The sequence below is a fragment of the Simochromis diagramma genome, unplaced genomic scaffold (genome assembly GCF_900408965.1).
Source record: "Simochromis diagramma unplaced genomic scaffold, fSimDia1.1 OVJJ01000644.1, whole genome shotgun sequence".
Lineage (NCBI taxonomy): Eukaryota > Metazoa > Chordata > Actinopteri > Cichliformes > Cichlidae > Simochromis > Simochromis diagramma.
Window position 1 is genome coordinate 1,644,046 of NW_024387201.1, and position 26,874 is coordinate 1,670,919.

The 26,874-nt window shown below is 46.4% G+C and overlaps 1 protein-coding gene across 1 annotated transcript; it reads right to left on the reverse strand.

The window, feature by feature from the left end:
• Positions 1-9,830: 9,830 nt before the first annotated feature.
• On the reverse strand, positions 9,831-26,838 carry LOC120745960 (filamin-A-like). Its single transcript, XM_040051186.1, is given in 39 exon segments — positions 9,831-11,172; positions 11,559-11,756; positions 11,852-12,070; positions 12,163-12,339; positions 12,428-12,560; positions 13,419-13,534; positions 13,710-13,847; positions 13,966-14,232; positions 14,379-14,501; positions 14,584-14,736; positions 14,818-15,021; positions 15,152-15,313; positions 15,699-15,872; positions 15,973-16,101; positions 16,193-16,333; positions 16,416-16,515; positions 17,165-17,239; positions 18,291-18,538; positions 19,025-19,048; positions 20,125-20,289; positions 20,292-20,313; positions 20,386-20,543; positions 20,933-21,055; positions 21,153-21,320; positions 21,450-21,610; positions 21,686-21,848; positions 21,930-22,103; positions 22,387-22,705; positions 22,826-22,975; positions 23,273-23,385; positions 23,604-23,721; positions 23,860-24,029; positions 24,915-25,005; positions 25,103-25,263; positions 25,447-25,570; positions 25,647-25,790; positions 25,873-25,986; positions 26,427-26,623; positions 26,707-26,838. Coding segments are annotated over 39 exon segments (5,817 nt in total). The 5' UTR covers positions 26,723-26,838; the 3' UTR covers positions 9,831-10,987.
• Positions 26,839-26,874: the final 36 nt, after the last annotated feature.

Below are 26,874 nucleotides of genomic sequence, written 5' to 3' on the forward strand. Positions count from 1 at the left end.
CCATGATATTCTCCTTTCAAGGCTTGAACATGTAGTTGGTCTTAAAGGCAAAGTACTCTCATGGTTTAAATCATACCTAACTGAGAGGTCTTTCTCTGTCTCTATGGGAAATCACTCTTCCTCCTCCGCACCCCTCCGTTGTGGTGTGCCCCAGGGGTCTGTGTTAAGTCCCACATTGTTCTCTCTCTATCTGCTACCCCTGGGAAAAATTTTCAGAAATCACAATATCTCTTTCCACTGCTATGCGGATGATATCCAAATCTATTTCCCTCTGGATTTGGATCTCCAATCCCCGCTATTGCCGTTGCTTAACTGCCTGTGTGATGTCAGAGACTGGCTACTGCATAATTCGCTCACCCTCAATGAAAACAAAACAGAAATTATCGTCTTTGGTAGCCACATGCCGTTGAAACAGCTATCGGGGACCTTAGGTTCTTATGCCAGTCACCTATCGTCCACTGTCAGAAATCTTGGAGTAGTGCTGGACAGTTCCCTCAAATTAGATAAGCAAGTGGCTGCAGTGGTTAAAAACCAGCTTCTACCAACTACGCCAAATTTCGAAGGCAATGCCTTACTTACGACACAAGGACCTTGAAAGGCTCATTCATGCTTTTATAACCTCTAGACTGGACTATTGTAATTCTCTTTACTTAGGCCTCCAACTCTCCCTCATCCAACGCCTACAATTAGTCCAGAATGCCGCAGCACGCCTTTTAAGCGGCACTAGAAGACAGGATCATATCACTCCTATTCAAGCTAACCTCCACTGGCTTCCTGTCAAATACCGTATTGTTTTTAAAATTCTTCTATACACTTTTAAAATCTTAAATAACTTGGCACCCAGTTATCTGATTGACCTTCTTAATTTATATATCCCTACAAGGGCACTCAGATCCTCTAATCAGGGGCTCCTAATGCAACCAATGTCTCGACTAAAGACGAAGGGGGATCGTGCCTTTGCTTTTGCTGCACCAAAACTCTGGAACAGCCTGCTGTCCGTGCGTCGGAAACTATTCAATCTTTCAAATCACGGTTAAAAACCCATTTGTTTAAGCTTGCCTTTCAAACTACCTAGCTTAATTTTTTCCCGGTTCGTGCTTGTTGCAATATTACCATCCTATAACTGTATTTCTTTGTTGTTAATTGTTTTCTTTTGCTGTAAACCTGCAAGTATGGCTCGTCTGTGAAGCACTTTGTTGTACCTGTGACTTTTAAATGTGCTATAGAAATAAAATTGAAATTGAAAATTGCTTTGAGGTAGGAGCCAAAAAGGGTGTAGTTTGTGTGTGTGAGCACCCATGTGTACACCTGTGAGCATGGATGCGTTCGTTTTTAAAAGGTTGCTTCATGTAATGATCTGCTAGAGGGTGTGGGGAGCCACAGCCCCGTCCACCAGGGCATGAAGCAGGTATGGAGGAGATCAAAACTCCAGACATCCAGAGGCCCCCAGAACACAAGAGACCAAGGAAGACCAACGAAGGGGCAGCCGCGCCACCATCCCAGAAAGAGCTGAGGAGAGTCCCAGATGAGGGGTCACTCAGCAGCCGCGGAGCAGAAGCCAGGGGGGGGGGTTGCAGTGACGTGCCTGTGAGCTCCGCCGGCAGCCAGCTGTGCCTGAGTGACCGAGCCCCAGGCCGAAAGGCCGAGGGCGCCCCACCCCCGAAGTGGCCCGAGCGAGCCCCAGGCTCCAGGCCCCGATAAGCAGCCACCAAGGAGTGAGCCAGTGTGTACCTGGGCGCCCATCCCCGGACACAAAGAACCACCAACGCACCGATGTCTGAGGGCGTCTGCCACTGGCAGGGGAAGTGGTGGGGGGAGATAGGCCTCCATACCTTAGAGGGCCTGAGATGTCCCCAGAGAGGTGGCGTCTGATACCCAACCTGACATATAGACACAGACATACAGGCACACACAGATACAAACATCCATTCCCACCCTCATGCTCTCATATGCAATTACTCAACACTCAACCAACGTGGAGACAGACATAGAGAGACTATAGCTGTGTCCCGAAACGTCGGCTGCATCCTCCGGAGGCCGCATTTGAAGGCCGATTACGTCACAGCCAGGCGACAAAGGCTGTCCCAATTCGTCAACTCCTTCAAATGCGGCCAACAAATGCGTCCTTCATTTCCCCGAATTTGAAGGATGGGTCGGGTGTGTCCTTCGTGGCCCACCATATCCCAGAATTCATAGCGCGGCCCAGCCAAATTTCAGCTGACAACAATGGCAGCCACTACTAAGTTTTAAAATTACTCTTATTAATCTTTCTGGGCCACAAAATAAACTTTTAACATATTTTAAGGCAAGAAAGTAGCTGTGTAAATTACAAATATTTGCTTGGTTTATCAAGACATCGCATATTTGCAGAAGTGTGCCGACGTTTTCAGAGACGTCTGTTACCCACCAGCTCGATAGCAAGCCAGGGGGTTCAATGGTCACTCCAGCCGGCGAGAGCAGCGGACTCCCGGCTTCATCGTTTTCAGACCCCCGCTCTTTCGCTACTCAGGTTTAACATGATATAAGTCACTCAGATAACTTAAAAATGTAATTGTTTGCCTTTTTTGGGTGTTTTATTTGTTCTGGAATAAATCGGTTTGGCTGAGATCAAAGTTATTAGATTATTAGATTAAATAAAACTTTATTAATCCATTGAGTGGGTTCCTCCGGGATCTTCACACAGCTGAATAAACGTTAAACAGAAGTGTGAGACGGTCGAGAATTTACGCCAGTGTCCTGTTATATTTTAGATAGCAAGGAGCAGAGGGCGAGTTTATTAGACTCCACCGAGACAGCGGTGACGCAAATCTGAAGGCTAGACCATCCCATTTCACAGCCTCACACTTCCAGCCTTCTCGGTCTTTGAAGGACCCGGCCCACGTAGACCGCGAAGGCCGGGTCCTCCGAAGGATGCAGCTGACGTTTTGGGACACAGCTACTGTACACACAATCACACTCCCCAAGCGTACTCTAAGAACCGGGTCTAGGTACCCTTGCCCCTGGAGGGGGAAACTGCACCCAGACCCAGGTGGTGTTACCCTTTTTCCCTGCGGTGGGGGGGGGGGGAGAAGCAGAGCGCCCCGACTCCGCAGCAGCATGCAGGCCCCACACTCCAGACCCTAGTCGGACGGCCAACTCCTCCTCCTGGCCACCCGCTCCAGCAGGTCGCAGAGAACGGGGGTGAGAGAAGACTCCAAAACCTCCCTCCACCCGCTCATATGTAGTGTTGGTGCATGTGTGTTCTAAGGTGCATTTAAAACCCAGGAGGGCATGGAGCTACCTGCCAGAGAGCAGCAGGTAAGCACATAGCCCCTCCTGATAGCCCTCAATGTCTACGTGTATTTAAAATTGAGAGGTGGGCAACGACGCCAGGGGTGAGGTGTACACCCTGATGGTCTTTTGGAGTCCGTGTAGCGTGCCCACCCCCAAGATCCTATATGTATGTGTTATGAGAGTGTGAGTAATGTGAATGTCTAAGTTGTGAGATAAAATTGAGGCACAAGAAGCCAGAAGGGGACAGAGGGGGTATGCCTCCCCTGCACCCTGGTGACACACCTTTACCCCAAGGCCCTGCATGTGTGGGTGATTGTGGTGGAGCGGGAAGAGGGAGGCAGCTGGAGATGGGGAGGGAAGGAAGGGAGGGGCAAGTGACCCCTCCCTGGGGCCAGCTCCCCCGCTGACCCCAGTAGGCACCCCCATACTCTGCAACCCGCCAGGGAAAGGGCGCCGCCCGGCCCCACAGAGCCCGGGACAGCCCACCTGACCCCACCACAGAGAAAACTGTACCCACCCCGTCATCCACTCATCTTCCAGACTACACAAGACAATAGACGCCCAGGCTGAGATCTTCCTCCACCTCTCCTGTATCTCCCCCTCCTGCAGAGAGAGTTCCTGAAGACAGGAGAGCTCCTGCAAGGTGTAACAACCTCCCCCACCAGTTGAAGAGCCCCCCAGGTGGATCGATACACTGGCGGCACCCTGCGCCAGGGCCGGGCCCCCATACAGACACCCGCACACAACCCCGGCAACACACCAACCAGGACCCAAGCCCCCGAGGCCCGGCCAGGGCCCCAGCCCAGAGACGGAGCGCCCCCAGAACCTCACGCCCGTCCCGGACCCACCCAGGGGCAGCCAGGCTACCAGGTCAGTAACCCACGTCCGTCAGCACAGACCCTCCCCTAGCCCCGCTGCATGCAGCCACGAGGAAACCGTCACCTAAGAGCCAACAGAGCCCCTAATAGGCCATGACCGCTACCCCGGGTTGAGCCCGCCAAGGAAGATGCTCCTGGGGAACCCCCCGACGCCCTAAGCCTGTCCCTACCCCCACACCAATCACAACAGCGAAGGTGGGACCAAACTATGACCCCCCACCCCCACTAGGTGATGGAACTAATCAAAGGAGCCTAGAGCAATTGATCTGATGTGGTGGCAGAGGCTGTATCAAGACTAATGTAATCTAATAGATAATTTCTATATTGGTTAGAATTAAGATTATTTTTATTTTTCCAGTTCATGAGGACTGTTTTCTTGGCTATGCATAGGGCAGTGAAAACCATATGGGCTATATTCTTATCTGTAGTGACATTATCACTTACATTTCAGACACTTCGATAAGTCCTCACATATCTCGCGCCAAAACTTCTGAACTGGTGGACAGAACCAAAGAGCGTGGATATAATTGTCCGGTGTATTGGTTTGACAGTGTGAGCAGTTGTTGGTAGACGTAAAGCCCATCTTGAACATATTACATAAAGTGTATAGTGCACTCTATGTAATATTTTGTATTGAATTAATTGAAGACTGGGATTTCTAATTAGATGAAAGGTTTTTAAGCAAATCTGAGACCAGAAGTTTAGGTCTAAGTTAACTGATAAATCCGCTTCCCATTTTGCAATAGGAAGTGATATTGATTCATCTGTTTTAGAAAGCATTTTGTATATTTTGGATAATAATTTGGGGGTTTTAAGAGTAAGAAATTGAACCACACTTGGTGGTGTTTGTAGTTCAACTTGACCCGGTTTAAATTTCTTTTTTAATATGGATTTAATTTTTGTTGATATTCTAAAAATCTTTTCTTGTTGATCCCATATTGTGTAACTAATCTGTCAAATGAAATAAATTCTGTTCCTTCTAGTATATGTTCTAAATATTTGATTCCTTTACCACTCCAATCTGAAAAGTTTATCATATTATTGTTTTGTAATATGTCATGGTTGTTCCAGATAGGTGTACGTTTGCATGGGATTAATGAAGACTCCGTCAATTTTAGAAACTCCCACCATGCTGTCAGAGAAGAGCTGATGCTGATACTTTTAAAGCATTCATGTCGTTGGATGTTTGAGCTGATAAATGGTAGATCTGAAATCTCTAGATTATTGCAAAGTGCTTGTTCTACATCTAGCCAAGGTTCATCTAAGAGGGTATGTTTTAGCCATCCTGAGATAAACTGAAGCCTGTTGGCTAAGAAGTAATGCTGAAAGTTAGGTAGTTCTAATCCTCCTTTATCCTTGGTCTTTTGTAGTGTTTTTAAGCTTATACGTGGGGGTTTATTTTTCCAAAGGAATTTGGACATACATGAATCTAGAGATCTGAACCAATCTTGTGGCGGTTTAGTTGGGATCATTGAGAATAAATAATTTATTTTTGGTAAGACCATCATTTTTATAGCGGCAACCCTTCCCATGAGTGATATGGGTAGACATTTCCACCTAGCCAGATCGCCTTCTACCTTCTTTAAAAGTGGGATATGGTATAATTTAGTTAGATCTGCAAGCTTGGGAGAAACATTAATACCTAAATATTTCCCGATTGCAGTGGTGTTCTTCTGATAGTTTAACTTTATGAAGTTAAACTATCAGAAGAATGCAAATAAACAGCTACGATGTCAGTCCTCAAAGTATTTCGTTAGAGGTAAAAACAGGGCGTGGCTTTATTTTGGCATAAGACCACTTTGAACTACAAAATGGGAACCATAGTCATTATCCAGTCTGTCCAATATTATTCAAGCTGGTATTTGGCTTTTTCAAAATTATGTTACTATTATACATAACCGACTTATTCTGACAGCCAGAAGAGACTACCGTTTTAGAATAGTTAGCAATAAGCAGTGTTGGTCAAGTTACTTGAAAAAAGTAATCAGTAACTAATTACTGATTACTTCCCCCAAAAAGTAATCCCGTTACTTTACTGATTACTTATATTCAAAAGTAATTAATTACTTAGTTACTTAGTTACTTTTTAAAAACACGATTTACAACCTGAATAGGTGATAAAGCGATAGATCTTTCAGCCCAGTTCTACTTTTTCTGCATAATCCATCATACAAAATGTAATCAAATGGAAAAGTCTCTTTTTAAAACTTGTTTTATTAGTTTTAATCTTTTAACTTTATGCATCAAGCAAAAATTTAACTATATGCAACATTCTCTTACTGGAAGAAATTTGTTTAATATTTAAACCTATTTCTGCACATTCCAGCACATAAAATATATATATTTTTTGTGTTTACACTCACTCTTTCAAATAGATGCAATTAAAACACAGCAGAAAATAAATTAAGTCAAAGACTAGCGGTCCTGTCGCTCTATTTTCACCTGTAAAGCAGGAGCAGGTTAGGTGGAGGTTTACCCTGGTGCAGGTGCGCCGCAGCGGTCCGTCACTGTCATGTGACAGGCAAAAAAAATCACGGTTTTAGTAATGCAGTAACGCAGCGTTCTTACGGGAAAGTAACGGTAATCTAATTACCGTTTTTGCAATAGTAATCCCTTACTTTACTCGTTACTTGAAAAAAGTAATCGGATTACAGTAACGCGTTAACGCGTTACTGCCCATCTCTGGCAATAAGAAACTATTTCTAACATTCACTTGACAACACCGGCTGCCTGGAGCGGACACCTTCCGTAAAATCCTGCTGAAACACTGCCACCTTGTTTTGCATGGGATTTTGGGGGGTTAAGGGATAGGGATGCAGTGGCAGTGATGCAGTGGCGATCCACATTATTTCCTAAGGGAAAAGTATTCTGATTCTGACTTCAGGATGTTTCAGGATGACCTGCCATTATCCAATGACACATCTGCTCACCTGTATCTTTTGCTCGCTTCTCCTCCTCTTCTTTTCTCTTTTTTCTAAACTCAGCACCTGATGGCTTTGAACTTTTCTTGTCCATCTTACATTGGTTTTAATTTTGCACTACAGTATGAACACAAATCCCCCAACTCGAGGATCACCACAACATAACCTAATAGACCTACACCTTAGTTCACAGATTCACTTTGTCTAGGGTTTATTTCTGGGATTTCACACAACCCAGGATTCAAATCATGAATACATAATGGACTTGGATTTACATCATTATGAATGAAATGTGCTCTATTTGGAAGCAGCCGCCCCCCTATCGACGGATTGTATGTGAGACTTTAAATCATCAAATTGTAAATTCTAAATTTTAAATTGTTATTGATCCCTTTACCCCAGTCCTAAAGTGTATATTTATTTTCTTACTCTTCTTATATTTACTGTTTGTTTACTTGCACTGCTGTAACTGGAGCCTTGTCGTCTCGTCTCTGTATATACTGGACTGTATGTAGTGGAGATGACAATAAAGTTTACTTTGACTTCAGCAGCAAGCATGCGCACTGAGGGCTCTGGCGCTCACTTTTCGGGTATAGAATTTCAAAAAATTATAAAAATTATAAGTCTGTATCATAATGTCTGGTGTTTTCGTGTTTGTTGTTTTGTTTTTATTTTGTTTTATTTTGCGAGTTGGTTATTAGTAGGGGTGGGTTTTTATAATCGATTTATCGATTAAAATCGATTCTGGCTTGGATAACGTGAAATTGATTCATTAAAATCCTGAATCGATTTTTTTAATATAAATTTATTTTGCCCGAAATGACAGAATCTCAGGTGAAATCTCGCAAAATTTTAACAACCACCAAACAGCTATGACAGTAAATGTGAGCAGGAACACGGATTCTGCACAAAGACGTAAACACAAAGCGCGGACCCGCTGATCAGAATCAGTGAGATGTGACTTTCTCACCTGATGGCACGGACACGGTCTGGGCTGAAAGCCGACAGCTCGCTGATTCTGATCTGTCGGCCGGTCCGCGCTTTGTGTTCACGCCCTTTTTGTGCTGATTCTGAAGCTGTTAGTTTTATCTCTCTCCAAACAATAAAAATAAAACTGACTGAACCAGCAGCAAAAGAAGATCCAAACTACGCTTCACATAAACATCGTCATGAATTCCCTCTGACTTTTACTGTTTTGCTTCCACCACACTTCATGCACAGCTCTCTCTCTTTCTCTCTGTACTGTTTTCTGCATTATTCGCTTGCTTGTTATGCACACGTCTACCGTTGTTTACAGCGCTGTCGGCCGCTGTTATTTCCCCCGTTTACATACTGTACTTCTGAAAAGAAAACCTAATTTCTGAGTTTCATTACTGAACAAATTTAAACTTTTTAAAATTATGCAAAATGCAAAACGCTTAGCCATGTCTCTAATAAAACCGCTATAACGTCAGAGGTAATGTTCATATGTTCATTAATGGTTTTCTTTCGTTTTTGATGTACTGCAGAATATTTTTGGCCAGGAAAACCTTCATGTTTTTCTGTTTTATCTTCAGCTACTTTGACAAAAAGGCCTCTGCTGTGACGCTCACACCTTTGATAAAGTCTTGCGTGTGCCAGCTTCCTTTTTATAGATACAAAAATATGTAAATTTACTGATCTGAATTATAATATTTGACTGTCAAAATTTCCCATATTCAAATCGAATTGAATCAATCGAATTTAATCGAATCGTGGATCGAATCGATTCGGGACCTTGTGAATCAGAATCGATTCTAGAAATCAGTGACGATACCCAGCCCTAGTTATTAGATGCTGCTCCCAACGCCAGAGAATCCCCCGCCCTCTCCTCCCTGTGCCACAAGCAGCAGGCGCACCTTGCAAACGGAGGGCGCCCTTACTGCCAGCAAATGGGCGATAGAAAACCGATCGGTGCCTATGCCATTCCCAATATGCGCTGGCTGATGTCGAGGGAGCATGAGAACCAGCAATTTTATATTTTTTTTGCCGATGCCCGTGATGCCGCCCCCCACCATGATGCCCCGGGCAACCACCCATATCAAAAACCGCTACTGTAGGGATGGGTTTAAAAGTATCAGTTTCCTGATTCAAATCAATTTTAGTTTGAATAATCTCATTTTGATCCATTAAACCCTAAATGTATGTTGCCAGAATCTCACCAAACTAGTTCAACAGCCGCCAAACAGCTAACCGGTTGTTAAGTGATGCCGTATGAACCCTACTTCCGGGTCCAAACTACTCTGCGTTAATCAAGGGTGATGTGTTTTTAACATGTAGTGATGGCCGAGTGAAGCTTTCTGAAGCACCGAAGAGTTTGCCCTCTTTAGTGACATCTGGTGGCCAAAAGTATGAATCGCAGCTTAAAACTCAAACTTCTTCATTATGATTGCCCGCTCCTCAGAGCTGAACTGACAGCTTCTGTTTGATGTTTACTTCAATAATAAATTATTTGCCCTTGTTTAAATGTGCCATGGTGTGTTCTCCTTTTGCTTGTGACTTCCTAATACATTTAATATTTATAAATAAAAAAAATAAAAAAAAAACTTAAAAAAAAAAAAAAAACACCCCCCCCCCCCCCCACACACACACACACACACACACACACACGGGTGGAGGTGGTTGTCTGCTACAAAACACCAGAAAATTAAAATCTCCTTGTTTTATCCTCAGTTACTTTGACACAATGGACAAGCGGAAGAGAGTTGATGGATGTACAGAAATGAGACAACCATTAGAATGACAGAAAAATACTTAGACAACTTTATTGTGTATCAAAATACTGTCTTACAATCATTTTTAAAGCCTTTTTATTTTGGACAAGATTCTTTTTTTGTTCAGAAACAGATTAGGCACAGAGCGGAGATGGAAGGACAAAGGGAGGGGAGGAGGGAGGGGTGGGTGTTGTTGAAGGGGAAACTGGTGAGATCTAAAACACTGAGCAAAAAAAACCAAAAAAAACAAAAAACAAAAAACAAGCATCTGTCCACTCCCTCTGACGCGATGAACCACACCATCATCATTGTCGTTGTCAGCCCTTCTGTTAAGCACAACTTTGGAAACTTCCCTTTTTTAACATAAAAGGCAGTGAGCCACTGCACACTCCCGTTTCATGCCAGGGAATCGGGCTCTTTATCAGAGTTCTTACAACCTAATGGACATGGATGGCCATTACTGGTGGCACGCTTTCCAAAAAAAAAAAAAAAAAAAAACCAAAAAAAAAAAAAAAAACCGAGGAAGTGGCATTTCCAGGCAGCAGTGTCGGGATGACGAGCAAGCTACTGTGAAATGCGTCTTCCCTACTAAGAACAGCAGTGGCTAAACCTGGATCACACTAGCAGCAGGTAAAACAGCTGGGTTAGTAACAGAGCATCATGAACACTCTGGTGTAATGAACAGACATGCGTGTGTTCTCATAGAAGCTCATATCAGAGTGAATCCATTATTTACTGTGTGTATGTCAGAGTAGCTCCTCCAGTGTAAACAGTAACTTCCATCCAAAGCAGGGGGCCAGACTCTACTGGCGCTACACTAGCTTCTCATAAATCCACTGAAAATCGCCTAAGGCACGACTGACTGCTAGCTTACAGTAATAATGAAAAGGTGCGTCATTCTCGTCCCCAAGTTTACTGAATGTGTTTAGCAGAAGAATGAAAACAGAAAATGGAGCAACTGACTGTAGACAAAGGAATATTCAATGCACTGAACTTTGAATGGAATTTTAAAATATCCAATCCTGGAATCTGGCTGAGGGCAACACTAATGAAGTCATTGGTAACATGGGAGGGACGTGGAGCTGTACACAATGATGGCTTAAACTGGAGAAAGTCGTTTTAAACAGTGGTACAATTCTAATCTGCAGAGCTGGATTTTTGCTTTATTTATTTATTTATTTTTTTAAACTGTGATGTGGTAGGGGCTGCCGGGGATGTGCTCGTCGCCCCACTTCACCACCAGGATGTACTCTCCCTTTTCCTTGAGCTGGTAGCTCACGTTGTACATGCGGTTCCCCAGATGTTTCACAAGGATCTCCTCACATGGGACCTTAGGACCGTCCACGCCAACCAAGAGCATGTTACGACCTGCAAAAGATGTTATCAGGTGAGTGATTGCATCAGATCAGAATCAGCCCCAGAGCGTGTCGTGCAGAAGCAGCCACACTGCTGAAAGGTGTGCAGAATTCCTCCATTGTTGCGTTGCTAAAACAAGCACAGCCTTTCCTCAGAGACGAGTCCTGACAACAGCTTCACCAAACTACCATCGCTGAGTGCTGGCAGTACGGGCCTCCCTTCAGATGTCCATTTGCAGGAACAGATTAAATGTCAAGTGAAAGCAGCTCATATGAAAGCTCTGCCACACAGCAGGATTTTCTATTGTCATACTTACGACTTTACCACAAAATACAACATCTGATCCTGAATATCGCTCTGACCTGTGTTCTGTTCATGCATATCCTAGCTTTACACACCTGCTTTGCTGCAGTCAACGCTGAAGTTGTTCTTCTGACCAATGAAGCCCTTTGTCAGGCCCGGGCCCTTAGCCACAACCTTGCTGGCATCGGATTGGATAGGAGCGCCCTGCTGAGAACAGCTGATGGCACGGGTCACAGGGTCTACAGTAACAGAGGAGGTTTCATGCATACTGTGGCTGGACACAAGCTTGGAACCTAGAAGACAGAGAGGAAGAGGAGTGCGAGTTAAAGCTGAAGGCATTACAGTATTTTACATTTAATAAAATAATGATGAAAATATTCCTCCTCACCAGTGATCTTGGCCTTGAAGGGGCTTCCCACAATGTGGTAAGGACCGCCATACTTGATGGAGATGAGATAGTTGCCGGGTGCCATCGGGGTGTACGTGACCCTGTAACCCTCGGGACACTCCACGCAGTCCATCTTCACCTTGGAAGGCCCGTCGATGGTGACCGCTAAAGCCCCGGGCCCTGCGTTGCTCGTGTTCACCACAAATTCACATGATGTTCCTGGAGGTAAATGACACATGACAGGCAGGATATAGGGGACATCAAACAGGCAAAGGAATTTCATTGATTTGCACTCAGGGTGAAAGTGCTACCTGTCGTGCCTCCCTCCAGTCCTGGTCCGTATGCAGACACCATCCCAGGGTCTCCGGCCTGGCCGGTCTCTCCGACTCGAATCTTGAACGGACTACCAGGGATGTGACTTCCATTGAACTTCACATCAATCAGATAGAGACCATTCTCTCTGGGGATGAACCTGACTGCATATTTATCTATCAAACAGAAGGCACATCAGTCTAATGCATCACATCAGCTTAGCAAGTGCTTTGATTGGGTTAGGGTTGGTTTTCCTGAGATTACCTTGGTCAATCTCAGTGACGCAGCACTCCTCCAGCGCTCCTGACGGGCTGTGGACCTTGGCATCAATCGCACCCTTTGCTCCGTTAAGGCTGACAGCGAATGACGCTGGTTGGTTCACCTTCAGACCCGATTCCTGCTCAACAACACACTCACAGAATCAAACACTGCATCGAAGGACAAAATTAACCCCCATGCCTCTGCTGCTCACAGCAAGTCAGCAAAAGGTCACCACATCATAACCACCACTCTTACATAGCTTACCTGAAGTCGCTAACAAGGCTAAAGAGGAGGGCTGTGCAGTGAAAAGGTGTGCATGCATCATATTTTTGCTTGTGCACATCCGTGTGCACATGAAGATTCCTGCAAGTGTTTCTAGTAGGTGGTCTGACCATTCATTTTGTAATACATTAGAGAACGCGCGATATGCTTTCAGTGAGCAGCAGGTACTTTGGAGTCGTGCTACCCAAAGTCTACGTCCACACAGCGTCTTGGTATCACGCATGTATGCAGTGATGACAAAGGCCTGTGTGATGATGCGACACTGACACATGGCTCTATGGGTGAATGAACAGGAAGAACAGCCCATGTTAAACCTCTTTAACCCTTTAGCGCCCACAAGACTTTCAGAGGCGAGAGGCTGTTGGGAGCCTTTAGAATGAGGCACGAGAAACACACACAGTCCTTTCGTATCCCAGAAGCCCTTGCACTGCCCAGCAATGCAGCAGCAGCAGCTGATGGTGATCCTATGTCTGTACCTTTGCTACCAGTGCATGCAAAACAAACCACTACAGCTGACTTGCTGTCAGAGGTATCCACGCTCAAAACATAAAAACAAAAACCCTCACCGAGCTGCTACAGTAAAAAGAAATAAAAGGCTGGTCTCTTTACATATGATCTAGCACAAAAGTCACCAACACTCTGCTGCTGCAATGCGGTGTACTGTGGCCTGGTGGTGTGTGCATACGGATGTGTGCGTGTCTCAGAGCCTCACCTGAAGACTGGCAACAGTGAGTCGGCGGGCATCGTCTGACGGCGAAGCCACGGGGACGATGAAGGGGCTGTCGGGGATGTGCTCGTCGTTGAAGCGGATCGACACCTCGTAGTCACCTACACGGGGAACCATCAGAGAGTCAGTGAGAGTGTCACTTAAGCACAAAACAGCGACAGGATGACACGCACACACTCATATGAGGACCAGGGTCAGAGTACGACTGAAGCATAAAACCACACTATAAACTAGAAATGTGATTCAGTGTGCAGCACAGGCTCTGTCTCTTCTCACCAGGCTCCTGCACGATGTAGGAAACCCCACTGGAGCCGTCCTTGCGGTCCTCAAAGGCGATTTCGGCCTTGCTTGGCCCCTCCACAGCAATACTGAGCCCTCCGGCCCCAGCCTCCCGCGTCCAGATGCTGAACTCCGCTACACACACACACACACACACACACACACACACACACACACACCCAAAACAGAGTTAGCTATACAGTGTAAAATTACACACTGGATTCTGCACTCACAACCCAGACACCACACCAACCTGGTACTCCAGCCTCCGCTCTCTCCAGGCCTGGCCCTCCAGCACGCACTTTGTGAGCGCCACCCTCACCCAGGGGGCCGACAGTGAACTGGAACGGGCTCCCAGGCACATGCACGCCGTTGTATTTCACACACACTGTATGCACACCGGTCTCAGTGGGCACAAAACGAATGCAGTAGGTGTTATTCTCTCCCTCCATGATGTCAGCCTTGTGAACCTGACCAGAGGGGCTGGTCACCTGAGCGGTCATGTCCGCTATGCTGATCTCTGAGGACGCACAGATGTAGACATACAAACATGAGGATCACCTAGCGTCAGCTGCATAAGAGAACCTAACCGTGAGAAGGCTGTAACCTCCCCCTTTACACCCGAGCACAGATGGAGAATTAAATACGAGTTCCTGCTCGTCTCACCTGGGATCTTCAGGCTCAGGTCACACTGGCTGCCAACGTTTGCAACCGATGCTGCCCTCTTCTTCCTGGTGATACTCTCCTTCATTCTGCCCTCCCCTGTTACCTTCACCGTAAAAGCACTTCCTGTGTATACACATGAACAAATTCACTTTTACAAAACCAAAACATGTGCCTCCTCTGTAATCCGACTGTTTCATGTAAGCACCTGGCACATGTTGGTCAGCAAACTTGATGTTGATGATGTAATTTCCTGGTTCAGTGGGGCAGTAGGTGACCTTGCAGGTGCCATCCTCCTGGTCCTCAGTGTTAATGTCCACTTTGCTGGGGCCTTCAATGGAGAGGCTCAGGCCACCGTAGCCTAATGCATCAAAGATGAGCATGACAAATATGAATCTGTAAAAATAAAATGACAGCATCTATGCTTTCACTGAGGATATACCTGCATCACGAGTGTCGATGATGAACTCTGCAGGCTCAAAGGTCCTGGCCTCGCTCAGCCCCTGTCCACTCACACGCACACGGCTCGCGTCACCAATCTCTGACTGCTTGATCATTACAGAAATTGGGCTGCTGGGAATATGACGACCGTTCTTCTTGATGTTAACAAGGTGCTCACCAATCTCCTTGGGAACAAAGGAGATTCCTAAGACAGACAGAGGAGGGTTAACAACGCGCCAACCAGCATGCAGCCCGTTTCATCCCCCCCGTCTTACTTAGGGAACCATAAAATATTCTGATGACTCATTGTTTAGCAAACTTAGACGCACACTCACCAACGTGACCGTTACGCAGCATCTTCAGCAGGCAGGGCTCCTCTCGCCCTGAGGGTGTTGTAAGAGAGGCTGTCAGCTGGCTGAGGTCGAGCTCTCCAATGTCCAGTGGAATATCTGCAGCCGAGCCCACCTTCAGATGGGACATCCTCATCGAATCGTCACCTAGAGATGCAGTAGTGATTGTTAGGGCACACGCTAATGGCATAAATGCACTTTTTCTATCATTTTGTGGGGGGGTGCGGTTTGTGGCTCAGCTGCAGGGGAGGGGGTGGAGCAGTGGGTTCAGGGGAGGCCGACCCACACCTGACTGGAGGAGAGGGTGGTGTGTGCTACAGGAGCAGTGGGAAAGCCAATAAAAATGTGTTAACAGCAACGCTGCTGTTGTCGGCTCACACACACGTATCCTTACTAAATTAACTGGATTTTTATCGTTTCAGTTTCCAGGCATGTAGTCTTGGAACATCTCCAGATCCAGCAGGAAGGGAGGAACTACGTTACTGTAGTGTGTGGGCTGCATGGATGTCTACTCTGATTTAGAAAGAGTTACCAGTAATCCTAGCAGAGAAGGGGCTGCCTGGGATGTGCTTGTCATTGTATTTAACAAGGATGCTGTAGTCTCCCGGCAGCACTGGCAGGTAAGACACGGTGCAGGTTCCGTCCTGGTTGTCCACACAGCTGATGTCAGCCTTGGACGGACCCTCGATGGCCAGAGACAAACCCCCTACAAAGATGATCAGCGGGCGTCACATGTGTTCAAATCTGAGGAGGCAGGTAAGTCATAGCCAATATAATTGCACTCCACAGGTGTAACTGTTACCCACCTTCTCCAGCATCTTTGGTGTTAACAGTAAAGACGGCTGGCTTGTTGACAGTCCCGTGGATAAGGCCAGGCCCATAGGCACTGACATTACCACTGTTCATGTAATCCACGTAGAACTGCAAGGGACTTCCTGTTGGCAGACAGAGCGGTTAGTGTCGCACGTCCAAACCATCTTCTCAGTGCACTTTAGAGCCCACACAGTCCTAAATGTGTGCAGATACCAGGGATGTGGATGCCGTCGTATTTGATATCCATCTCGTGCAGCCCGGCCTCTGTGGGAGCGTACTTGACAGTAACCGTGCCATCTTTGTTGTCTGTGATGTCAGGCTTAGCCACTTTGCCCGATGGCATTCGGACCTCACCTGAAGCAGAGGACAACACAATGACACACACAATGACACACATCACTATGATCAAATTACGCGTTTATAAAGGAGACGTTACCTGTGATCTCTCCTTTCTGGATGGTGAATGGAATCACCAGGTCAAACGGTCTCAGACTTGCCACATCCAGCCCGTTCATTCCCATTGGTCGGTCTGTTGCCTGAGAGACAGAGTGCACCAGTCAGATCACAGGTTGTTAAGAGATCGTGGCAACCGTTCTGGTTACAGTGACAACATGTCACACAAAGTGAACACAGTGCGGGATGGAAGAGGAAAACGCCAACAATGAACAGAGGATGAGACTATGAGATGGAATGATAATGGCGACCGTGGTCAGGATGATGGTACGGACAAGCTGCAAGAGCAGGATGGGGACAAAACATCGGAAAGCCATTTTGAAAAACGTGGAGTAGCTGGGACGGCCAAATTTAGGATTTTCAAAATGGCCTTTTCCCCCCCTCTGAAGCCAGGTCGACATGGAGCACTGTCCACAAGGGCTGCATAATGCTTGAGTAAATATATAATTTGGTCCCATGCTACGAAGGAAACCACTGTTCAGCTCATACAGTAGGCTTTGGACCCTGAACTTTAACATTATGCAGCTCTGCTGAACCGTCCATGTGTCCCTGGCATCCTGTTTGGAGAGAGAAACAAGAGAAAGCACCCTCTCAGTGATAAACACCTGCAATGAGACACAGCAGACAATGATGAAAGGAGACCATGTGCGCCATAGACGACAAAGGGACAACAGGGAGAAGCAAAACTGAAGCCGAGAAGGCCGAGAGACTGGAGGCTGAGGATTTAGATACCCAGGGCTGTTGAGTGTAGTACTGGGGCATTTGGCTCTGTTGCATGAGCTGGTCTGATGGAGCTCCTTCCAGTGCCTGGAGGGTGTAGGTAGGGATGGTGGAGGGAATTGAGAGAGTGAAAAAGATAAGGCATTGGAGCGGATTAAAACGGCAGTCAAAGTGATTTAGAGAAACGGCTGCAGGCGTCAGGACCAAAGCCTCTGTAGGGGAAGTAGTTGAAAGCATCTGTGGTCCAGGGCTCTGACAAACCTGTAACTGCTGGTAAACAACCAGCTCAGTAGTTACTGTACCGACGAGCAACACAAACACTCTGCATCAACTTTTAATTCTTACCACGTCTACATCAGCTGCTGCTCATTTGAATTTAAAATCTGTCCTCATAAAGGCCCCGCCCCTCTACACCATCTTACTGAGAGTACTCAGTATGAAGGGGCTGAGCAATGACAAATTAAGCCAATACAGGTGTGACAAAAGCTGCACCTCCTCATTGTCCTATAAAGCTCCCACGTCCACCTTTGCAGCCGGAAAAACAGAACGTGCTTACACTCTGCCCATGCTGACCAAAGCTGCTTTTTGGACCCACTTCCACAGCAACACAACATGTGTGACTTTAAAACATTAAATCAGGGCTCTGGAATCTCGGACTGTGTATGCGTTTTCTTCAGTCGGTGGTTTCTGTCACTCTTACTAGCAGCAGGGCTCGACTAACCCAGCGTTGAGCGCAGAAATGTGTCGACAGAAACATTTCAGGGATTCTGAGTGATTCTGCACTCCAGATGGGTTAATTGCAATAAAATAAATTTCATTGTGATGACGGATTAATCCACACTAACACGTCAATTTGGACAGCCCTTATTAGTGCTCACTTAAATTGCTTGCTTAGAATTTGAGGACAGTTTATCTTGGGCCCACTTCCTGTCAGTTATCTCGCCCATAATCATCTCATGTCGGTGACTTTGTATTCTCGTGTCACCAGCTTCAAGCTGCAGCCTGCTTTCACTGTGGATGCAGCTTAAGACTGAACTCTGCTTCTCCAAGTTGAGGGTTATTCTTGATAACTGTATCTGACACTGAGAAGTTTTCATGAGATTCTAGCAGAGCAGGCTTACACGTGCAGATCACTCACCGTGACTTGGAACGGACTGTTAGGGATGTGCTCCCCTCCAAAGCGGACGCAGATCACATACTCGCCAGGCTGTGGCGCCGTGTAGAAGATGTCGAATGTGCCATCCTCATTTTCAACCACGTCCACGTCAAGCTCCGCCCCCTCTGGCGTGCAGACGCTGCACGTCACCTTGCCTTTTCCGGCAGCCTTGGCGTCCACCGTGATAACCGTCTGTTCGCCAATCTGGATAGTTGGGCCAACACCGGCACCTTCAGATAAAAATCATAAAATGCATTTAAGTCGTTTCTTACACAGACACAAACGCACTGCCAGACGCAACATTCAGCATGCACATTCCACAACCAGAAGACCAGGTTAAAGCTTAATCTAGTCACGTTATTACCATCGCTCATATATTGTTACCAATAACAGTTACAGTTTCCATGTATGAACAGAAAGCTAGATTAGCCAGAGTGCCATTCCACCATGCCTTTCTACCTACTCTGTTAGTCCATTAGTTTGTCCAATATAAAATGGAGACACACAGTTATGAGAGAGGAAGCGTAAAATGAGATTGAAGGCGGGGGAGGAGAAGGAGAAAAAAAAAAAAAAAAAAAAAAAAAGAAGTCTGGGAAAGTGAAATATAGAAGAGAAACAAGCAAAAGGATGGGATGTCCTGTTGAAAGCTGGTGCCACTATCCTCCATGCTGAGAAAAAAGACAACAGAAGGTCCTCTACATGATAAAAAGGCTTACCTAAACCGTGACCGCCGATTGAGACTGAAAGTAGGAACGGTGAGAAGCGAGGGAGCCAGAGAAAAGTGACAAATAAAAGACAGTCAGGTGGGGTGGAGGTGACAGGTGGCAATAACTGTGCTCCAAACAGTTGGATGAAACAAACGGTGAAGCGGGGCGGTGTGTGTGTGTGTGTGTCTGTGTGTGTGTGTGGGGCCGGGCTGAGTGAGGAGTGTGCAGGGTGCAACTGAGGAGCACAGCGTGAGAAATGCCACATACCAATGCACAAAAAACTGATGAGATACGAGCAGCAGGTACACTGAGAGGCACTCTAGATCACATGACCTCCAACAAACCACTCACATAATCATCTGTGGAGCCAAATGTCCGTGAGCCCTCAGGTGTGGGTGGGTAGGAAGACTTTCAATCGTTGCCATTGTAGTTAACCAAAGAGTGTCTCATTCATGTATGTTTGACTAATTCATAAAAACCAAAAACAGGATTTCTATCATCTGAGCTCAAACTCACTGATGTCATGCATCAGGTGACTTAAAGAACCAAAGCAGGTAGTCCTACCTGGCTGTTAGAAAACATTCAAGCTTCACTTTCAGAACCAGAAGCTCTGCATGTGATTACAGCTGACTGATTAAACTGGAACTTCCTCAACGCTCTACTTTAAATACCAGATCCTGACTCTTCAGTTCAAAGACACGCTGAGCGCTCAATCCTTGTGTTCTGTAGACGCATTTATAAGTATTTACCCATTTGTAAATCTGCACCGCTCAAAGAACTGTGCAACATTCTGTAATATATAAAATCCTGTATGAGCAACTATTCCTGCACGAGAGAGGAGAGAAACGTTTTGTGGCTCTGAGTAAAAACCCTTTGACCTCTCCTGGCTGCAGGAACTCTGGATTTTAATAGCAACAGGTGGAAATGTGGGGCATATACTGTTGATAACAATCAGATATGTTGGAAATAATTGTGTGTCAGTATTCTACACAATACGTTTCACTAATTATTCCTGCTGAGATGAGACACTGATCAGCAGTACAGCCGACTGAGTTGGTAGAATAACAAAACTCAACGTCTATGACTGCAGCAGCCCGTCCTGGACATACCTGTGACGGTGCACTTGCTGGCATCTCCGGTGGGCAGAGCCCTGATTCAGTAGGGTGAATAAGGGATCTTGTCTCCTCCGTACTTAATGAGAGTGGTGTATCTGTCAGTCATGTCTGGCACATAAAACACCAGGTAGGTCCCATCATGGCTGTCACAGATATCTGCTTCTTGGGTTTCCCCTCTGGGTCCTTCAGGAGAAAACAAAGCGTTAGCTAAACATCGCAGCTCTGATTCCATGCTTGTGTGGTCCATGCACTCACAGTGATCTGCACTGCCAGCAGTCCCTCACCTGCATCTTTGGCATCAATGGTGACCTTCACTGGCAGAGAGGTGGGCGCTCCAGTGGTGTTAAGGCCGGATCCACTTGCACGCACCTTGCTGGTATCATGGGTGGGCAGCACCTTCACCTTGTAAGGGCGGACAAAGAGAGAGAAGGACTGGCTGTGGGATACAGTCTCATCGACAGAGCCGAGTAAACCACGGGCGGGTTAGATGTTTCACTAGCAGCCTGATGAAACGAGCTGTGTCGTTAGCCGAATTCAGCCATGCAGACAGATGGTAAAGCATACAGATCACCCGGACAGCACAGTTATTCCAGCCAGACTTCAGGTACTTCATTCTAATAATGCAGGAACTACAAAGATTTATTACTGGCTTTTGAATGTGGTTCTATTCAGAAAAACAAAACTAACATCGTTTTGTGTTTTCTGTGTTGGTCACAGGCAGACATTGATCATCACGGTTAGATATTAGGAAATGGATTAAAATTTGTGCATATTTAGGCTGATACACTGCCTGAGAGTTACCTGCGTGGGATCTCCTCATCAGCATACAACACATTGATGGAATAGGGTCCCTCTCGAGTAGGAACATAGTTGACTGTGTGAGTCTGGTCACCGTTATCCACAACCTCCACAGGCTCCACCACACCTGAACACACAGAAGCCAAATACCAAGTTTAACATCCTCTAAGAGCTCTCTGGTACACAGTTAATCATAGATGGAGAAATGTTAGAAGCCAGATCACCTTTGGGCCCTTGTACTCGGACCTGCAGTGGGGCAACTCCAGCTTTGGAGGCATCCACTGTGAACGCCTGAGGAATGTTGGCTCTGACATTGTTGCCGAGGCCGGGACCCTGGCACTTCACCTTGGTACTGTCCACTGTGTCGCTGACGGGCACAGAGAACGGACTTCCTGCTCAGAACAAGCACGAGGGAAACGATATTTAAGGCCTCTGCTTAACAACAGGGGATGGAGTACATTTCAAAAGGATGTTCTTCTCACAGTTGTATTTCTTACTACTACTAAAACAGTATTCAGTACCTGTGATGGGCTGTCCTCCGTAGGTGATGTTGAGGTTGTACGTGCCAGGCTCGTATGGGATGTACTCCACACTGCAGCTGCCATCCTTGTTGTCAGTGCAGGACATTTTGGCCTCCGACGGACCTTCCATAGCTAGACCCAGGCCACCAGTACCTGCTCCTCTGCACGGGGAAGAAAGACTTTCACAATAGGAGTAGGAAACAGATTTGTGACACACCACCATGAACTCGTCTCACCTGGTTTCCACGGTGAACTTGTTGGGCTTGTTGGTGGTGCCACCTTTCAGACCAGGGCCGTGCACACGAACACGAGCCGGGTCGCATCCTTCAGTCACAGCAACACGGAACGGGCTCTTTGGTACCGGAGAGCCATCATAGCAAACTTCCACAGTGTGTGGGCCTGAAACACACACACTCAACTCAAAGTGGAGAAGAAGAAAAAACACTCAGTTACTGTACCCACTGCTGCACTTTAACTCACCCTCCTCGTAGGGAGTGTACTCCACATTGTAGGTTCCATCCCGAAGGTCCGTGATCAGGGCATCCGTGCGGCTCCCTGAGGGGTTGCTGATGTGGGTTTTGATGTGGTCGCCTCCAGTCTGTGTGAGAGCGCGAGCATCCACAGTGAAGTCTGTAGTGGCCTCACGGAAGACTCCTGAAAGGACAGAACATACAGTACACAGGTTATCTCCAAATATAATCATAAGCTCATATGTCCTTTAAAATGAGACCAGTCTGTCATTTACATTTCACACAGCTCCCTTTATTCTTCACATAATGTTATTCACACAAGCTGGGGCCCAATTTCATCTGAATTCTGCGATAATCTACAGATCAGATCAGCTCCCATCAATAAGACTATGGTGATAATGGGAGGAAGAAACCAGCCCCACAAAAAAGGAACACACACACACACACACACACACACGTTATTTCACCTTTGCCTTCCACTCCTGGTCCGAACACCAGAACACCGCTGGCATCAACGGCAGGCTCCACGTTGAGCCGAGCAGGGAAGTTGGGCACATCCTGGCCACCATAGCGGATGGTGAGCGTGTACGAGCCGGGGTACAGAGGGATGTAGGTAATCGTGTAGGTTCCATCTCCGTTGTCTTGGATGTGAACCTCGGCCTCAGTGCCGCTGTCCGATATGATCTCAATAGTCAGCTCAGCAGGGCCGGCATTTGTACAGTCCACAATGAACTCCCCTGTCTCGCCAACCTTGGCACGCTCCAAACCTGGGCCTGAGCAACGTACCTGAGAGGAAAGGTGACACGGAACAAAGATCAATGATTCCAATCTGCAAGCATGTCAAGCTGAATTAATTCAATTCACTTCACACAGGTTTAAGAAGATCCAGCAGCGCTTGTGGCCAACCTTGGAGGGGTCTGTTACAGGGTAAGCTGTGGGGGTGAAGGGGGAGCCAGGGATGGGCACTCCATCATAAGTCAGTTCAACCTGGTATGGTCCTGATTCCCGGGGAATGAATTTCACCTGACTAGTCTCTGGGCTCAGCCCAGGCTCCACCTGGAACAAAAACACATTAACGTGACTTTACCAGAGGCATGAGGAGAGAGAAATATGTGGCACTGAAAGAGTGCTGGAATACTGGGAGAGTTCTCCAACATCCAAGGAGAACTTCCAGGGAGACCAAATAAGTGGCTGGAGGTGTAAGACAGCGGTGGAGTGGACTTTGATTTTACCAATAAGGATAAATAAAATGTTTATTAAAAACCAAAAACAGGATGAAACTGGTTTAAGACTCAAAGAGAAAAACATTGACTCCTATATTGTCCTGTTAAGAAAGGAGATTTGGTGTCATACTTTGCTGGACACTGGTTTCCCTCCTGGTCCAGTCACTTTGGCAGCAACCTTGCCCTGACCCCCAGCACCCTTTGACTTGACAGTCACTTCCTGATCTTTGCCGACAGTCATCTCTGCAAGAACAGACCAAAGAAAACACACTGACACTTCTGATCTGCCTGAAAAGCTTAGATTCTTTTTTTTTTTTTTTAAATATAAACACATCAACATACTGACAACCATGCAAGGGAGAAAGCCATGGTGAAAACATTCATGTTAGACAGTAGGCTTTATATAGGCTGAGGTTTGCTGTCAGGTGTGGCTGGACAAGAACAGTGACACAGGTACATACTGTCTCCCAGGCCGGTCACGTTGACCTTGCTGAGGTCCAGCGTGGGCGCCACGCCGACGCTGAAAGGGCTCTTGGGAATGTGATCTCCACCGTAGGTCACAGCAACTCCCAGTGGACCCTGTCACAGCAAAGAGGAGCGATCCACACAATCCCATTTAATATGATGCATAACAGCCAGAAGAATGCTTTACTGCTCTGATAAGAAGCCACATGATACAACGTAGCACAACTGCATGTGGGAGCATTCTTCTCTCACCTGTTGCACAGGTGTGTATTTAACAGTGTGTGTGTTGTCGTGGTTGTTTATGATTTCAAAGTCTTTCACAGCCTCTCCTTTGGTCGGGCCGCTGAAGCTGCAGTCCAGGTTTGCCTTTCCTGCTCCTTTAGTGCTGACGGTGAAATGAGTGGGCTTGTTCAGCTCTACGCCTGAAAGACAGCATTCAACTGGGTTAGGGAGTCTAATTAGAATAAAAGTAATCACCCAGCATGTCATACAAGCTTTTGTATCAACACGTTTCAATAAGCAGGAAACTTTTACAACTTAGAGGAAATGCTCGGGGTGCTTCAGGGTCCACGGGTAACAGCTCACAGCAGACAAAAGACTAAGATTAAGATGTGTAAATGTAGATCTGCAGATATATAAAAGACTTAAACAGATTTAAAATGCTACCCAGCTTAGCACAGTGTTTCTTCTGCAGTGTAAAATAACACCTAACTACCTTGAGCTAAATTAAAATGATGCATTTAACTGAAGCAGTTGATGACTGATTTGAATTATATTAGTTCAAATAAAGTCTATTTATATGCAGTGTACAGTGACGATTATAGGTGTGCAGTACCAGTCTGACTCTTAAGAGATTAATAAGTGTGATCCAGCTTCATACATTTATTCTGGGATGCCACAGGAGTCTGTCACAAAACACTCATTTCAGCCCCCCCGCCCCCCCAGATGACAACATCTTAAGCTAATGAGCAGGAACAGTGACTTGTACAAATAAATCCTATTATGTGGCTCATCTTTGCCATCTTACCTCTGTCAGACTGTCACATGACAGCTCAGAAGGACCTGTTTCCATTAGCATAGCAGCTCTAACCCTGTTTATTCTTGTTTTTAAATCCTTGTGATTTTAATCTGAATCTTGTCAGTTTCGTCAAACATGTTCTTGCTACAGATGTTAAAGCATTGAGAGCTATGAAGAGTTGTTCCATGCAGTTTGACACTGACCGTCAAACCTTTGAGCGTTCAATCTTCAGCCAATCGAATGTGGCCACGCCTGTTTTTGTTAGCGCCCTCTGGCTTTGTGTTCTTACCACTGCGGCTGAGTCCCGGTCCCTCCGCCTTGACTTTGCTGGCATCATGAGAAGGATCCACTTTGACCCTGAAGGGCGTCATTGGAATAGCCTGAACGCAAACAGGAAGACAAACATTACAATAAACCCCGAGTCCTGGAAACAGTCTGCCTTCCAACTGATATAAATACTCAAGGATTCAGAGTCACCTGGTCAGCAAACAGCACCATGATGGTGTAGCTGCCTGCTCCAGGGGGAGTATATTTGACGGTGAAGGTATCGTTGTCGTTCCTGATGATGTCAAAGTCGATGTCAGCCTCTGCTGGTCCCACCACTCCCGGGGCACACTTGATGCCTATGCTGATGTCACCTGATGGCCGAGGGCAAAGGTTCGCACGTTAGCATGTTATAGGTAACACTCTACAGCCTCAAACAGCAGCTGGGTGAAATAAATTTCCTATAATATCTGTTCATAAACATGTTGTTGTTTGGAATATTGCTTTGACCGGATCTTTTATTTGCGCGCTTTACTCTCAGTTTTCTGGAGCTTTACCTTGACCAGCCTCTGAGCAGTCAACAGTGAAGTATGTTGGCTCGAAGGCCTTGAGGCCCGTCTTTGCCACTCCAGGCCCAGAAACCTTCACCTTGTTTGGATGACAGCCTGCTCCGATATTCATCTGTGGGCACAAACACCAAAACTCAGGAGACTCAGTGAGAAGAAAAGGCGAAGCCTGCATAGCAGAGCATACTCACCCTGAACGGACTCTCAGGGATGTTAACGTCTCCCCAGGACACCATCACAGTGTGCTACACAGGCTTTCGTGGGGTGTAGGTGCAGCTGTACGTGCCGTTGCCATTATCCTTCACCTGGACGTCCACAGAATTGCCTTCACCATCCTGTGCAGAGGACAAGGGATTAGTTCACTCAGATTTAATACATATTTACCATATTTTTGGTCATAAACAAACCCAGACATACCTGAGCTACAATTTTCAGAGGAGCTTTTCCTCCTTGCTTGGCATCGACTGTGAATTCGGTGGGTTTTCCAACAGCCAGTCCACTGCTCTGAAGGCCTGGGCCGTACGCCTTAACCTAGACAAAAAAAACAAACAAACCCACATGTACTACAGCCAGAATAGCATTTACACACTACAGTGCTGTGAAGACATATCTGCCTCCTTCCTGATTTACCATCTTTTTCCATATTTATCACACTGACATGTTTCAGATCAGTTTTTAATATTGGACAAAGAATGTCTCCTATTAAAATGCAGTTTTCCAAACACACTACAGGAAAAAGTAATTCATCTAAAACCTGAAACCTTGTGTGTCACCTCTGACACCAAGAACTGCAGCAAGTGTTTGGTGCAGGAAGCCTCCCTTTGCCTTCACACAATCGTTTTAACCCATCCACTCCCACCATAATCTCAGGCCTTGAGGCAACAGTCATGAAAATCTTTCATCAGTTAAGATTAGTTGTTAGATGGACTCGTCCATGATCTCCATGTGCATCTCTCTGGGTGGGCGCATACCTTGTCTGGGTAAAAGTCTTTCCCTGGTGGGTTGACGATCTCAGCCATAAAGGGAGAGTGCTGGATGTCCTCATTGTTGCAGAGCACATGGACGGCATACTCGCCAGGCTCTGTGGGCCAGTAGCGCACGTCACACGATCCATCACCCTTGTCATCACACTCGATCTTGGCCTGAGATGGACCTTCCACAGAGAAACCTGAAGAACAGTTTCAGAGAAGAAACTGAAGATGATCTGCACATGCTTTCAGGACCGACCCCACGCCCGCGTATGGCACTTACCCAGTTGTACCGACATTGTCTCCAACAGCCTCCACCACAAAGTCAGCAGATTTACCAACAACGCCTCCTTCCAGTCCAGGACCCCAGGCCCTCACCTTCTGCTGGCTAGCCTCTGTGCCAATCTTGACCTCCATGGGACTAAACAGAGCATCGAATGGTCAGTCACAA